Raw genomic sequence first — 16,444 nt, 5'->3', positions numbered from 1 at the left:
ATGTGGGTTATTGAATACTGATTTTTGATTGGTGCTGAACCGCCTAGTTACATTGGATTGACCAATCGGAACAAACAAATCTTTCCTCCATTTTGTCATACACGTGCGAAGAAAAAAATTCGATACATCATTGGATTTTATGTTTCCACGTGTTTGTAGTACCCGATGCAAATAATTTATTTGATAGATATATATGTAAGTTCTCTTTATTTGTATTAAACATTTGTGCTACTCTCTTATGAATTAATTATAATAGAAAAAAATTGTATATAAGCATCTAAATTTATGCTAAATGAAATCTTCAAATTACACATTGTGAGGTTATTCATTCTTTTTATTGTGATTTGTTTATTTAGATTGACAATGGCTACGTCATTAGCGGCGCAACTTAAAAAATTAAGAACTCCGCAGACAAATTTATTGCTGCAGGATAAGAAACGTCCCAGTTTGCTATTTGATCCAAAAGAAGCAGCAAATTTAGATAGAGACACTGTATTGAGTATAGGTTGGTTTCTCACTGCTGTATATTTATAAAGATAACATTTTATATATTTTTATACATTTATAAGTATTAATACACATTTTTGTTTATCAATTAATTTTGTATCAAATTCTGTTTTATATTAATTTAATTGTCTTAAGAGTGAAAGCAATATAAAAGTTTAAAAAGATATTAGAATATAGATTTTTTAGATCTTTTCAATGTTTATTTGATTTCTATTTTATATTTACAATAATTTCACAAAACTTTTTGCAAAGGAGGATATTGCATGCTTGTAAATTGCAGAAGAAAATGCAAATCTCTGAAGGAATATTTTTTTATTATTTATTATTTTATTATTTCTTAATTACATGTTTCTATCTGTTTAGGTCAGAGTGGTCTGCAAGAATTAGTGAAACTTTCATTATTCTTTGATGACTTTAAAGTGACACTATTTGCTCAGAGCTCTGTAAGTTTTGAACGTGCTGTTCAAGATACCACTGTGAACAAAAAGCTAGATGCAGAGGTCTCAAAATTTCTATTATTACTCTGTCCTTATTTTTTATTAAGTGCATCACACAAAGCTCTGGAATGGTTGATACACAGATACTATATTCATCAATATAATCGGGATCAGTTCATACTTTTGATTTTGCCATATCATGAAACTCGTATGTTTGTTAGGTATGTATTATTGAAATAAGATATTGGAATAAAATCTCAGTTTGAAAACATAATTTATCATTTGTACATTTTTTCTATTTTTTTCTTAAAATTGTTAACTTCATAATCAACATCGTATGTTGTAATACTATTAATAATATATATTTTTATTTTTTTTAATAAAGCTATTATTTTTATTTTATATAATTATAAAACTATTATTTTTAATTATAAAATATTTTTCTCTTTCAAGAGCTCTACAGTTGGTAGATTTGTCAGATGAAAGCGACAAATGGCACTGGCTGGCACCTTTACAGAAACGTGGTGTACCGTTAACTTCGGGAACGCTTATCAATCGTTTAAGCACGGACAATGGATTCCTGAAAATGTTATGCAGTCACGTGACATCCGCTGCGGAGGTCTATTGCGAGCAGGCGTTTTGTTTGACTACCTTATATGCCTTTTACACCAGTGTAATATTGGGGATGATTGAACAAGTATCTGTTACAGAGGTTCAGGTGAATCACCTGCTACCGACTCTACTTTACAGTCTAAGAAGTTTCATTCCCGATCTTGCTTCCAGCAGCTACATGATCGTCGCAAAACTGATGATGAAGGTAATTTGATTCTTTTTATGTATGCTTGTTTCATCTTTATCTGTTTTAATTTTATATATATTTTTGTTTTAAAAACTTGCTTGATTAATATCGATTTTACAGTATAATATAAAAATTTGTACAAGAGATTTGAATTATTTATGTACTATATTATAAATAATAATAGTAATAAATTTTATAAAGAATTTGTAAAGAGAAAAATAATATTTAAAATTATATTTGTTTTTTTTAAATATTAACATTAAAATTAAAATATAAATTTTATTTTTTGATATTGAAATATATATTAATTGTGTGTGCATATGTAATTTATAGGTGAAGTTTAACACCGATACCACAGAAAAGTTGCTGCTGAAGATTTTCAAGAAAACGGTCCTAAAAGAGGAGGCTACAATTCTTCTGCTCCATCTCTATCAGTCTCCGGTTAATCGATTGACTGTTGTACCGCAAAGTTTAGTCTTTCAACTATCGGATTTATCTTGGTTTGTGGAGACAATCGTCAAGATCCATTCGTCCGGCGTTAACGCGTCACGATTCATCGTATGTTTTCTTCAAGCAGCTTGTCAGGTCGTCGCCGAGAATCCCGAAAATACCATCGAGATTCAGAATACGATCAGCGACATGTTAATACGCGTCACTCTAGACAATGATGCAGTGGATGCAATTTTACCAAGCATACAGACGTATGAATTTCTTAAGAATGAGACTTCGAAGACAACAAAGGACTTTCTAGCGAGATTCTATCAAAATTTCGAGCGTAGTTATCCAGAAAGATTCGATAAATACCTAAAGAAGTTGATGAAGCGGGGCGACAAGGACTCTAAGCAAACATTACATTTTCTTACTTCTTGGCCTTTTTGCACCAAGGAGGCACAGGGTTCTGTTGAGATCCTGAACAAATTAACGCACATCAGTGCCGAGCAACGAGCAGTCGCCCTCGAGATTCTCGCCAAGAACAACGCGAACGTGCCTGAGAGCTTCCGCGATATGATGACGAGTACGCTTCAAGCTAGATTCCATGACAGCGACGTGAACGTCGTGAGGACCTTACTGTCTTTTACTACGAAGAGATTGACCAACTTACTGCCCACGGATATGCTGGTGGATGAGTTGTTGGTCCTCTTATCGACATGCCACACGTCATCGAGGAAAATGCTAGTTAAGCCAGCACTGAAGATACTTTTGGAGCTTTGCGAAGAAAGCGATGATAACACCAGCATCTTTATCACGGCCTTGCCGTATCTATTTCCGGCCGCGGATGAGGATGTGGAAGTCGCCATGGAGGTTCTTTGTTCGAATTTTGGTAAGAATAACACATACATGCAACATGTATTAGAAGACATTCGCAAATCTGAATTAGTGAATGCCGAGGCGATCTCCTCCACTGCTTTTCACAATATTTTGAATCACAAGTTACTACCGCCTACGGAGGACATATTGAATTCCATGCGGCAACAAATCTCGCACGGCGACGCGGCGTCCTTGTTTTTTAACATGATTTTATTAGGCTCAGTCTGTAGAGTGCCTGTAGGTTCAATGCCGGCCAAAACCGCGCGCGATGTCATTGAAATGGCCACGAAAATGATTAAGACGTACTCGCATGTTAAATTATTGCATGATTGCAACAATATTACTGGCAACAACATTCAGATGGCATTGAGGCTCACATCCAAAGGAATCTTGCCGTTGCAGGTGGGTACTTATGTTCTGGAAATGGTTCACAGACGGTTAAATATCAAGTCGGAACCGAAACTCGATTTTGATAACAATACAGAAAGGAGCAATTTGATCTTGCGACTTCTGGAGATGTTCATCGAGGGTATGAACAATCACCATTGGCAAAAACACTATTCCAGATGCCTGCAAATCTTCTTCCAACTTCACTTCTCCACGGTGAAGGATCTCATCTGCTTCCTCGCACAGTTCTATGTGAAACCCATTAAGGTGCAGACTTCGTATCACTGTCTGCAAATCTCCTCGCTATTGCTAGACCAGTGCAAATCTGTTCAATGGGCATTTCAAGATCAGGATTTTGTAATTAATCTGCTGCTCTCGCTGGAAAGACGTAACAATGATTGTAGAACAGTGGCGTTAGACATTCTAAGGAAACTGACGCAGACTTTCAGCTTTACTACGGAACCATTCTTTGCACTGCTTCAGGAACTAGCGGCGAGGAGTGCTGAGATTTCTCAAGACCCCGATCAACTTTCGCTGAGCCTGTACGTCCTTCTTTCGCCTGATCCCGATGTGTCTCATCAAGTGAAACAACGTAAAAAGTTGCAGCAGGCTCAAAAATTGCTATTTAATATGGTGACGCAGCAGGACGAAGCATCGAAAATTCCCATGGACCGAAGGTCGCAGTTACTTGACATCCTAGTGCACGTTAACAGTGCTGGAATTCTCCAGCAACTAGCTCCGTTAGGTCTTCAGCTTCTACAGAAGTTAGCGGAAGATCCTAAAAATAAATCAACTGCTAGCGCTTTGCGAAATATACTGCAACGTTTCAATGGAACTACGGTCAGTGCTCTAAATGATAAACAAGTGACGTCATTCTTTGAAGCAAGTATTCTGGAGCACGAATTTCGAGCGGTCACGGAATCAGGTGAGCAAACATCGCCGAGCATTATTTTATTAAAACAGATCGACGAAATATTCTTTGAGAACGCCGGTGAAATATCTCGCGATCTTCAGGCAAAGATCTTGTCGAAGATGTTGGACGTGGTAACCGATTGCGAGATTAGCAGCATAATTTCTGCCGTTGGCAGAGCGATCCGTCGAATTCGTATCGATGCGACAATCGTAACGTCGGAATTACAGACGATGAAGCTGAAGAGCCAGGAGGAGTCGACCGACCTGGAAACGACGGCGAGCGCGAAGAAGCGGAGAAAGCGACAGAGCCAGATTCGATTGGCGAATCCGGCGATGGTGCACAGTCGGGCGTGGAAGCGAGGCGTCGCACTACTGGAATTTGCGCAGCGTGCCGATAACATCAAGCGTGAGGAATTACTCTACGAAGTGCTGTTCGATCTGCTAAACACCTGTTTGAGCTTGGAGGAGCAGAGTCCAGTCGAGTACACGAATCAACTGATTCTTTCGACGATCCATCGGCTGATGACGAGAGGATTACCGGTGCGTGATGCCGATCAGCAAATCGCACTTATCACCAAGTGCATTAGAACATCGCGCAATCCACAAACGCATCATCACGCGTTGCTCGTGTTAATAGAATTATTGAAAAACGTGGATGTGCGTCGCGCCCTTCTTAATATCATGCCAATCTTTACGTTCATGGGCAGTGCGGTGGTGCGTCAGGATGATGCCTACTCTATTCAGATCATTTCCAAAACCCTGGAGACAGTGGTACCGATTGTGAATGCTGCTGACAATGAGATACACACCTGCGAATTGCTAAGAACCTTCATTGGCTCGCTGTCACATATCCCCGAACATAGACGGACGCCACTCTTCGTCAAACTGCTGCAGCTTCTCGAGAATCATCTACACTTGTACTATCTGCTAACTTTCGAAAATTACGTGATGAAGATTGGGAATCAGAGGACTGAACAATCCGCGCAGCAGTTGGATTTTGCTCTTCAGGTATCCCAAGAGTTTTCACCGCAGCAGTTGCTTCAGGTTAGTCATCATTTTATTAAACAAAATATAATTTTGATAAAATTTTAATAACAGGAATATCTTTAAAAAGAAAAAAAAATATATATATATATATATATATAAAAGAGTATTATTACTTTTATGTATCGAAAGATAAAACAAAAATATTTTCCAGATTTGCGTGAAAGTGGCTGAGTTTATCAAGGCTCTGCCGATTGACATCGAGGATGAACAGGGAAAAAAGGCGGCGTTTAAGTTTCCATATAAATATATTTATGACTTGCCCAAGTCAAATGCGAAAAATTTTCGGCATTACAAGATAACGGCCGTGCAATTCCTCAGCAACCTTCTATCAACTCAGAATTTCATCAATCGCGTGGCTGTGCTGAGTCAAGACGAGACAAACGAGATGAACGAGTATTTCGATCGTCTAGCGATCGAGCTAATTTTGTTGATTCAGACTATTTCAAAGATCGCCGATCAGCATCAGACTAAACCGAGCGCTAAATACTGGAAAGTGTTGCTGCATCATTTATACGATGTGCTCGATCTAGTAAATAATTTGCTGCCGAACGCCTTGTTTTTGAAGAGTATCAAGAACTTGTTGAAACACGAATTGTTGTCTGTTAATAAGAAGGCACTGGAACTGCTGAACGCGAGATTGCTTCAAAAGAAATTTAACAATGAAGATTACGTTGACCTTCTGAGCCTGATCAAATCTTTGATGAACTTCCTGGATACTGAAGTGAAGGTTGAGAGCCAGGAACAGGAGATTGTTCAACAGACGGCATTGATATCCTTGAAACTACTGGCGAAGCTGCTGGCTGTTGATCATCCAACCGTTTTTAAACCGGTACAATTTTATTCTATACAAATATTATTTTATTTTAATATTACATGTGTTAAATTGATTATATTTAACATTATAATTTAACATGTTAATAATTGTTAACAGATCCTGGACATGACGACGGAATTGCTGCTATCAAAAGACGGTCCAGTATTAGCCAGCGCAGCGTTATGCGTGGCAGAACTATGCAGCTCTATGAGAACGCACGCCCTATATTCGCTAAATAAATTTGTTCCAGCGATTTTGAAGTTACTAGAAACCCATTGCCATCAAAACGTGCCGGACGTGATGGTCATCAGTATCGTAAGTGCCTTGCAGAAAATAGTGGAATCGCTAGGAAATTTCCTGTCACTCTATTTGGACCAACTCTTATCTGAATTGACCATGTTGAGTTCTTTGTACACCGACACAGAACATCCTAAGGTACTTATGATTCCTTCTTCAACCAAGAATTCTAAGATTTACAGAATCTCAAAATTAATCTTATCTCTAATGTAGCAAAATAATCTTAAATATCGTGTTTTTATAAAAAAAATGACATTTGCTATATCACAATTAATTAATTATAATAAATATTAATTATTAATAAATATTGTATTAATATTTGTAAAGATATATCTCTGATATTTTGGATTGTCTTATCAAATTCTAGCCGAATTCTTTTGAGATGTAATTGTTTAATTTAATTTGTATCTGCAGGTCGATATCATAGTTTCACGGCTGAAGGTGACGACGCAAAAGTTATCCAATTGCATACCTCTGCGAGTTTTACTGCCGGCTGTCAATAGGACTTACCAGATCCTATTAACCAGAAAATCTTATCAGTGTATACCATCGTTGATGAACGTTCTGGCTGAGTCCTTTGAAAGTGTACAACCGGCGGAATTGAAGATAGAAGTTGATAATCTCGCCAACTTCTTTCTCGAAGTTCTTCAATTCCGGGAACGTATCGAAAGCACCGATCACAATATGAAGATTGATGAAGACATCGAAGTTTCCTTGAAAGATATCGTTGCAGTCGAAGAAAGCGCCAGTAAAACAGTGGTAGCGTTGGTTTTGAAGCTGAGCGAAGCAACTTTCAAGCCGCTGTACAGTAAATTCTATGGATGGGCAGCGAATAATACGCAGCACAAACAGCGAAATATAACTTTCTACAGGTATCTATACAGAAAATCAATTTCAGACAAATATATATGATATATTGCTTTAACAAGATATGATAATGCGACTTTTAATTTTTCAGATTATCAGCGAATATAGCGGAATGCTTGAAATCTTTGTTCGTCCTCTTCGCCGGACTCTTTCTGAAGCACGCGGCATCGTTGCTGAGTAGTAACAATACGTTCGTCACAGACAATCCACAGGAACTAACACTTCCCGACGAGTCGAGCAGAATCGAGTTGGTGGAGGCGATTTTGCTGACGCTTCATCGGGTTTTTGATTACGACGCGCATAATTTTGTCAGTCAGGATCGATTCGAGATTCTCATGCAGCCGATAGTGGACCAAGTAGAGAATACGATGGGTACAAGGGAAGAATACGAGGATCGAGCCAATCGGCTCATCGTACCTTGCATAGCTTCCTTCGCCAGTGCCATTCCTGATGACTCGTTGCACAAACAGCTGGTTTATCAAATATTGCTAAAGACCAGACACACAAAACCTTACGTTAGAAGCACTGCGTTAAATGCATTGGTAAGACCAAACATATAATGATTAAATTCTTTATTATTGTAATTTATTTTGGATAACGTAATTACATATATTTTTTTTTAAATATTTATCAAGATATTGAACGATTGTTAATATGTTGTTATAAGTAAATTTAAATCAATGAAGAATTAGTTGTGTATAAATGTTAAAAAATCTTTATTTTGATAATATATAATAATTAAATCTGTGTAAAATAATATAGGTGGAAATTGCGAGAAAACTTGGGGAAGATTTTATGCCACTATTGCCAGAAACTGTGCCGTTCTTAGCGGAATTGTTGGAAGACGAAGATGAAGTTACGGAAAAGTGCGCGCAAAATGCTGTTCGCACTCTGGAAGATATTTTAGGCGAACCTTTACAGAAATATTTTTAAATTTAATATGTGCATTTAAATATGAAGAAAAATAAGTAAGTGTGTAAATATATTGTTAGTAAATATTTAGTTAGGTGTTACATTAAAAATTATTCTTGTAAGTTTTTGAATTTTTCTTAAAGAAATAATTTTTATAATTATTTTCTCTTTTACTTTTACTACATGTTTGTGCATAATGATTACGTTGTGCATAAATGATTAAAAAATAACGAAAATGAGAGAGAGGGAAAAGTAAAAGAGCAAATCTAAATGAGTGACCACTTGATAAATAAAAAAGTTTTCTTTTAGTTTTTTAAAAATTAATAGATGACTTTTAATTACCAAGTTTCAGTTATAAAATCAGCTAATTAAAAATTAGTTTAGAACAAAAATGACAATATAAATACACAGACAATTACTAAGAAAACATTGATTTATTTTTAACTTATCCACAATATGGACGAAATATAGAATATATTATTTCCTTACATTATAATACAGAATAACGTAAATGTATATGTAAGGTCATGGCGTAATAGGCTCGTAAGTTACACAGTATCGAACCAATATAGTCCGTTTATATTTAAAACGGCACTTGAAAACACTGGGTCTTGTCTCAGCTCTAAAAGTGGCTGTTTATATTTCTGAATATTATTTCTCTAAATGAAATCTAAAAAAAAATATGTTTAAAGATGCATTTGCTGTAAACATAAGATGACCATCGCATGTAGAAAAATGTAGACACGTCGAAGCATTCTTTAAGTTACTTCATACACTTTAGCATTAAATATAGTGTTGTTTAATTTTGAATTTGTTCTGAATTAATGCCAATATATAAGAGAAAATTTCAGAATTTAGACAGCCACTTTTTGCACTAAATGCATGGTAAAAACACGACATTGTCCTCGAAAAGACATGTTCTTTTCTCTCTCCGCTTTTTCGAGCGTGATTTTAATTAATCGAGCGGAATCATCGCGATAACTTTGAAGTTCTTCAGGGATCGACCCTGTGTGACAGACTTATTCGCGATAACTTCCTTGTGGACATCGATGATTTCTCGTTGGTATCGGTGGCCACGTGTGCAATCAGTCCAAGTTTCTGAAATCACACTTGGGGCACATCTGTTGGACCCTGAAGGGCCATTTCTTCATTTTGCGTCGTAGCTGAAAGTCTTCTGAAATGAAAGAAAAGAGATTTATTTAGCATTTTTCTCACTGTATCTTGTGTAATTAATTAATTTGATTTCTTAATAGTTTGTTTTCAATTACTTTAGTTTATATTAATTTTTTTCATTTTTTATTTATATGTATTTTAAGTTTCAGATTTTTTTTAAATGTAGAAATTCTAAAGAAATTAGTATACATATATTAATATAGGTAGCATTTTGTTATTAATTATTTTAGAAGTGTTATTTATGCAATTTAATATTGTAATTTTAGATTAATATCTTAGAGTTTCCTATTTTTATTTTCTAAAGTTTCCTATTAGTATACTTAATTATATGATAGAAATTTTTTAAAGTAGCATACATGTTTATATTTCTTTGCTTTTGTGCGGCGCGCCTTTATTGTTATTGCGTGCACCTCGAAGCTCGAAGGTCATTCGCGCGCCAGAGCCGAGACGCTACGCACGCATGTATATTAGCTCCCTAGCAGCGACGAAAAAACGGCAAGACCGATGCTTCTCCGTGAATGATCATCCCCGCATAATTAATGAGCATATGAAAGGTATATATTGCGGTAATATTTCGAAATATCTAAATACGCCGCATTGATTCATTTGATTTATTATTATATAGTACGAATAATTAATCGAAACGAGATGGAGAATGAAAATCATAATTTAACGTCTCATCGCGTCTCATTTATTTATTTATTAATTAATTTTTTTTAAATAATATATGTTTCCATCTGATGCGTGCAATATTTAATAAGAAATATATATATATTCTTGATCGATTTATCACATTATATTAATCAACTTCGTTAATCGTGTCGCTTGACGCGAAGTTGCCTGCGCATACGATATAGGTTCTAGGTCCTATATTCACTCGTCATTTGAGAGCGGAAAGTAACGGACGTGTCGGGAAGCCGCGGTACATCGAGCACGTATGTAACATATCCTTTATTAACAATAATAATGAGTTTCACGGGATTTGTACGCGCACGAAATGCTTTGCGCGTGCGATACCGAATACGGAGTATATATTCTTCATCGATTCATTATCGTTAATCAGTCATTAATCCGCACTTTGCGGTCGCGTGCGACACAGTTTTGGCGCAAATGGCCAACGAGAACGAAGCTTTCAACGAAGACGCTTTACATCCTAACAAGTAAATAAAATTTTGACGTTTAATTAATCGCGTAGCACAAATTCGACGCTTCAACATTAGGGATTTATCAAAATGCGTATTTCGTAGAATTGATTCAGTCAAGATTCATCACGACCATCCGGGAATGGCAATCGTATATTTTTAGTATCTCAGCATTTTTTTATCGCGGATATATTTATATATATTATCATTAATTCATTATATATCATTTCAATGTATTCATATATTTATTGATTAGATACTCGTTTCGTACGATATTTATTCATAAAGTATAATAAATGAGATAGCAATTATTCTCTCTCTCTCTCTCTCTCTCTCTCTCTCTCTCTCTCTCTCTCTCTCTCTCTCTCAAATCACGAGCATATAATATAATAAAGTGCAAAAAGTGTACCGAGGGCGCAACAGGCGTCGCGAGAGAGAGAGGGGGGGAGGGGGGAGAGAGAAAGTGGCGACACGTGATTTTTGAAATTTCTTTGTCTCTTGTGATTTATCCGTTCATTAGGGTGGCGTCGCACATGTCGCAATGATAAACTTTGTACTCTTTTGCGATATGTATGTATAGAATAATAAAGATCGCGTCGTGTCTGTCGGGAGTGCCGTTTAAGTGTCGCAGTCGAGTATTAATATTGTATTAATTAATACGCGAGGGATCCTAATTAATTCTGTCGTCGGCCAGTGATCGTGTGTGCACACACCTGCCGTGAAGGAGCAACTTAACCTAACCGTGGAGCCAGGGAGGAGGCGGAGGAGGATGCCGGAGTCAACAACGGTGAGTGTTGTGATTTGTGTATAATTTTTCATTGAGATTAACTGTGCGTTCATTTCTGACATTGTATCATATTCATATTACACAATATGAATGATACAATGTCATGTATACATATACATTATAACATATCGAAAGTTGAATTAGAAATTTATGAAGAGTATAGTTGATTAATTATCAAATATTTTTAATAATTATGACATGAAATTTGTAAAATTTTTATACGAGCAATATCTAGAAATATCTAATTATCTAATTTTATTGTAATAGGAAGGAGGAGGAGGAGGAGGAGAATGCCGAGGATGCCGCGGAGTCAGCAACGGTGAGAGTGTATAATTTATATTTAATTTATTTAGGATTGAGATTAACTGTTCGTTCGTCTTTGCGACATTGTGTCATATTTATATTAATATAATAATATTTCGAAAATTGAATTAAATTCATAAAAAGTATAGTTGATTAATTTAATTATTAAATATTTTTAATAATTATGACATAAAATTCGTAACATTTTTATAGCAGTATCTAACAATATCTAATAGAAATATCTAATTCTTGTAATAAATACAATAACGATATATAGAAATATCAATTATTATGGTACAATTAAAATTTTAATAAGATTCACATTTTTTAAAATTACATTTATTATTGCCATTGATTTTTCTTTTATAAAAAGATTGAGTCTTATATTTATAGTATAATCTATATTTAGCAAATATCTCAATGTAATACGAGTTCACTTACCTCTTTCTAAATTGGAAGATGATATAAACAATGATCGCATTGCCGACGAACAGCAAAGCAATTAGGACCGTTGGCAGCACAACATCTGTAACATAATACAGATTGGATTAATATCGATTGAATAACATGCTGTCATCGTGTTGATTCAATTTAGTTGTATACTTTGATTGTGCGTGTTCAAACCTCTCACATTATAGAAGAATTGCTATCAGTATTAATTCGCATAAATACTAAAAAATCGATCGTTTGTTATTTATACTTATAATGTGTGGACTAATAACATAAAAAATAAATATTCATGATTTATACTGCAAAAAAACTCAGTCATTTTGATAATATGAAATATATACATCAGACACATTTGATGACATGGAAAATGGTTTAATCAAAAAATTCTTATATTAATATGATAAATTTTTACTGATATGCTACTAATTAATTATTAGTTATCTTGATTTATTTTAATTATAACATTAACAGAAATATCATTTAGTGAGAAAAAAAATTTATATATTTTGTAATAACAGTATGCATTTAACATTTTTATATCACAATAATATATAATTAGTTAAATGTTAGTTATATTAAAATATTTGATATTGAAATAAAATGATTTTAAATGTATCACGTTAAAAATAAATCTGATAGTATAATGACAATGTAATAATCAGATATTTATTTCGACACTCAAAAATTTATAAAGATATATATCGAAAAGAATCATATACTGATAGCAATTCTGTGGGAGGCTTATCATTCAGATCTCACGTCATCTCTCGACTATCAACTGTGGCGTACTGAACTTTGGACGCTACGGTTGTGAATAGCTTTGAGCAAAGTTTCAATATAATATACATATACGAGCCTGCTTATTGATTTATAATTAAATACTTTTGCCACGTCATCTATAGAAACGACTGACCAATGTGTATGTCATTTCTGTTAAAGTTTTTATACTATGTTTAGCCTAAAAAGCCGCGATTTAATATATAGTATACTTACACTCATTGTCAGTTATAAATAAAAAATATATTTTAATGCCACAGTTATAAATAAACAATATATTTTAATGTCATATGTAAATAATATATTCAATGATTTTTTTATCCTCTATCCGAATTCTGAAATATATCTTGTGACATGAAAAATATTTTTTATTTTGATATTTATAAAATATCTCTAATTTTCAAAAATTTTTTATTAAAGTATATTTCTCATAATAAAAGTTTCACTATATTTTAAATTGAATTTTAATCAATTCTCTCATATCTCTGGTCTTTCAACTTGCTTCGAAGAAAATTTCGTTACAGTTACTTCAACAAAATTATTTAAAAATTACAAGAGAAGTACAACTATTTTCATTTTACGTGACAACGAGCTTGTATATCACCTATACACGAAACATTCACATTGTTTTGATAACACAGTTAATACAGATAACACAGATAACGATTTGTAATGATTATCGGACTAGTCAATCGCAATCGTCGATAGAATCGTATTGTGATCGTAGAAACTATCATCACGTTTGCCGTAAAAAAATTTAGTTCACTGACCTACGACGTAGTCCGCTTGCTTCATCATGGCCGATTGCGCCGAATCCATAACGGGGCTGATGCTACCACTCGCGACTGCGTCCTCGCCACGTCCTATTCTTACCCCCGACCCTAGGATATTGTCCCCAGATAGACTCGACAGGTGATGATGTTCGTTCTCCGTCTTTAGGATCACCGCTGACGTCGCTGTAAACAAAGTTAGGCCCCCTCGATTTAGCAATCAGTCGCGAAATCGATAAAATAAAATGATCGTACTAGAGTTTTTCACTTAAAAAAAATGTAAAAAAATTAAAATTTTATTCATATTATTTTTTCAAATTACCAATATGAACTAAAAATATTTAACATTTCATATTACAGTTAATACGGACTTTCAAAAATTAAAATATGACAGTATTTTCGACGATATAAATAATTTATGTTGTTTCCTCGCGATATCTTTGAAGTCTTATATTAAAAATTTAAAGATTTCGTAATATAAAATACAATTTGTTGTTTTTTTCTTTTTTACTAGTGTTTTATTTTATTATTTGCATATAGAAATAACGAATGCAGCGTAGCAGTAAATTATACGGTTTATCGAATAATTCTTTGATATTTTTAATGATATGTACATATATTTCATAGTTCATGGTTATAGTCGCGATTAAGGAATTGATAAGTTTGGAATAATATCGCATACTTGATGTTATCCATCAAATTTGCATGGATAGGTAAACAAGTAGCGGTGTCGACGGTATCGATATCTAGAAATTAAACAAGAATAATCGCTCACGTCGTTATAAAGCCTTCGCGTATCGATTTCGATAATCCCGCGGTCAAGGAGAGGAATTAGTCTGCGTAAGGGTACTTTATTAACGGATCAATAAGGTCGCAGTTTCTACGAGGATAGTTGCACCTTGTCAGTCATCGCGTTAAAACATTTTGGGCTCGGATATTTTGTTCTTTATAACAATTGTTACAATTGTTATATTGCCTTTCTCTTAAAAAATCATTAAATTTTATTTTAATCTTATTTATTCTAAAATATATTTAAAATATAAGAAAAATATAAAAATATAGAGAAAATTATTCTCTCTCTTTAAAAATTATTCTAAAACTTATCTTTTTTGTGGTTATAGGTAGTTATTTCCTGGTTACGTATATTTTAAAAATTGTAATTTAGAAAAGTAAAAAAAATAAAAAATATATTTATATTTCTATGTCTATTAGATAGCTAAAAGTATATTTTGAATTTTAAACGTAGATGTATATATACACATATAAAATAAATAATATAATATTCCAGGTATAAAATATAGTCATTTTACATCAAAAATGATTATTTTTGCTATCTGAAATGTATATTAATTTATTTATATCACTTTTAATATTGATACCTCGGAATAGTATCATATTTTATATCAATAATATAATTATTATATATTTGTGCGAAATATATAATCGATTCCGTAAGTCTGAAAATAATATATTATATCAAAACAATAAATTTAAATATATAAAATAATTTTACTTTTTTGTCACATTAAATCTCGTTAGGAAAATTAAATATTTATGTGTTGTGCATTATTTGCACCTTTGAATATACACAATGTTTCTCAATATTTTATTTGAAACATGCTTGCTACGAGGCTCAAGCAATTTGCTAAATCTAACTAATTAAATTATTAAACACCGGCTTTTCCGTGAATCGAATAGTATTGCAGGATCGAATTGATTTCAAAGGAATTCGCGGATTGGTATGTCGATAATTGATACTCGCGAGTTACATATTACATACCGTTATATCTCTCTTCTGATTCCGGAGCGCGCTGGTTTTTCCGTCGATCTCTCGAGAGAAGTCGAGACCCGTATTCGTAACAACCGGTCATAAAACACATTTACAGCAACGCGCGTTCTTCGTTATCTCGGTGAGCTGCGAAATTTCCCCAGTAGAACGCTTTTTTCACTTAACATGTCGCGTTATCGTTACCGTGAGACGAACCCGGCAATTTATTCTCGTTCTCCGTTTCTCGCCTGATTGTGCGCAAAATTTCCAGTCTTCTTGCTAATGTCAAAAAGAAAAAAAAAACACCCCGCACGTTCCCTCGGCGCATAGCGGAATCGCAAACAAAGCCACGCTTCGATAAGAATAATCTTGACGCGTTACGCATACACGAGTGATAAAGCTATAAAAAGAGTTTCTATCTTTTGTTATAACTTATAATTTTATTTATTGAAGAAATATCAAAATTTTTGCACCAACAAATTTATTTAACTAGAATAATATAAGATTGCTAATTTATTATTATCATGATTTGAATCACGAACTTTATATTATGGTTTTTAAAAATTTTTGATGATTTACAACTATGAACTAATTAAAATAATAAATTTTATGATTGATTACAAATAACTTAGCAGATTTTTTAATGTATGTGTCTGAAGCTAGTATATCATTTAATGATCATAAATAATTGATAGTAGTGGCTTTATTTTCAATAGTTTTAGAGAGTCATTCTTCTAGCTCACATATATTTATATTGTATATGTTAGAATTGCGAAATAATAAGATTATTCTAATATATGTATGTATTTTATTTGTTACAGGTATTACAGGCGATACAGTGTGATTCACGCGTCGCGTCGGGAGTGCCGTGTAAAGTATCGGGCGATCGTAATTATTCGTGTTTTCGCGAGTGCTATCATGGACCAAGAGAGGAGGAGGAGGCCCGGGGAGGCATCGGGCAACATCGGGGCAACTGTGAGGTATGCA

The 16,444-nt window shown here is 34.0% G+C and overlaps 2 protein-coding genes across 3 annotated transcripts in view; one reads left to right on the top strand and one right to left on the bottom strand.

Moving 5' to 3' along the window:
- The first annotated feature begins 129 nt into the window (after positions 1 to 129).
- On the top strand, positions 130 to 8,701 carry L(2)k09022 (HEAT repeat containing 1 homolog l(2)k09022). The gene is made up of 10 exons (XM_083054804.1): positions 130 to 195; positions 357 to 505; positions 871 to 1,165; positions 1,398 to 1,761; positions 2,077 to 5,394; positions 5,549 to 6,226; positions 6,329 to 6,646; positions 6,923 to 7,380; positions 7,467 to 7,917; positions 8,138 to 8,701. Exons 2-10 carry the CDS (start codon positions 364 to 366, stop codon positions 8,306 to 8,308), a joined length of 6,195 nt encoding a protein of 2,064 aa, XP_082910930.1. The 5' UTR covers positions 130 to 195; positions 357 to 363; the 3' UTR covers positions 8,309 to 8,701.
- Position 8,702: 1 nt separating this feature from the next.
- LOC145945692 (uncharacterized) overlaps positions 8,703 to 16,444 on the bottom strand; it is a 31,055-nt gene continuing 23,313 nt past the window's right edge. For both annotated transcript variants that reach the window (XM_083054805.1, XM_083054806.1), the window contains exons 8-10: positions 13,690 to 13,875; positions 12,134 to 12,218; positions 8,703 to 9,461 (exon numbers count right to left, since the gene is read on the bottom strand). In XM_083054805.1, coding sequence (XP_082910931.1) covers positions 9,392 to 9,461; positions 12,134 to 12,218; positions 13,690 to 13,875 — 341 coding nt within the window. In that variant the 3' untranslated portion in view covers positions 8,703 to 9,391. The remainder of the gene's footprint in view (positions 9,462 to 12,133; positions 12,219 to 13,689; positions 13,876 to 16,444) is intronic.

The sequence above is a fragment of the Prenolepis imparis genome, unplaced genomic scaffold (assembly GCF_030444845.1).
Source record: "Prenolepis imparis isolate NDT839.2.m4 unplaced genomic scaffold, iyPreImpa1.0 SCAF_14, whole genome shotgun sequence".
NCBI lineage: Eukaryota > Metazoa > Arthropoda > Insecta > Hymenoptera > Formicidae > Prenolepis > Prenolepis imparis.
The sequence above is the reverse complement of the archived record's forward strand: the minus strand, read 5'-3'. Positions and strand labels throughout refer to the sequence as shown.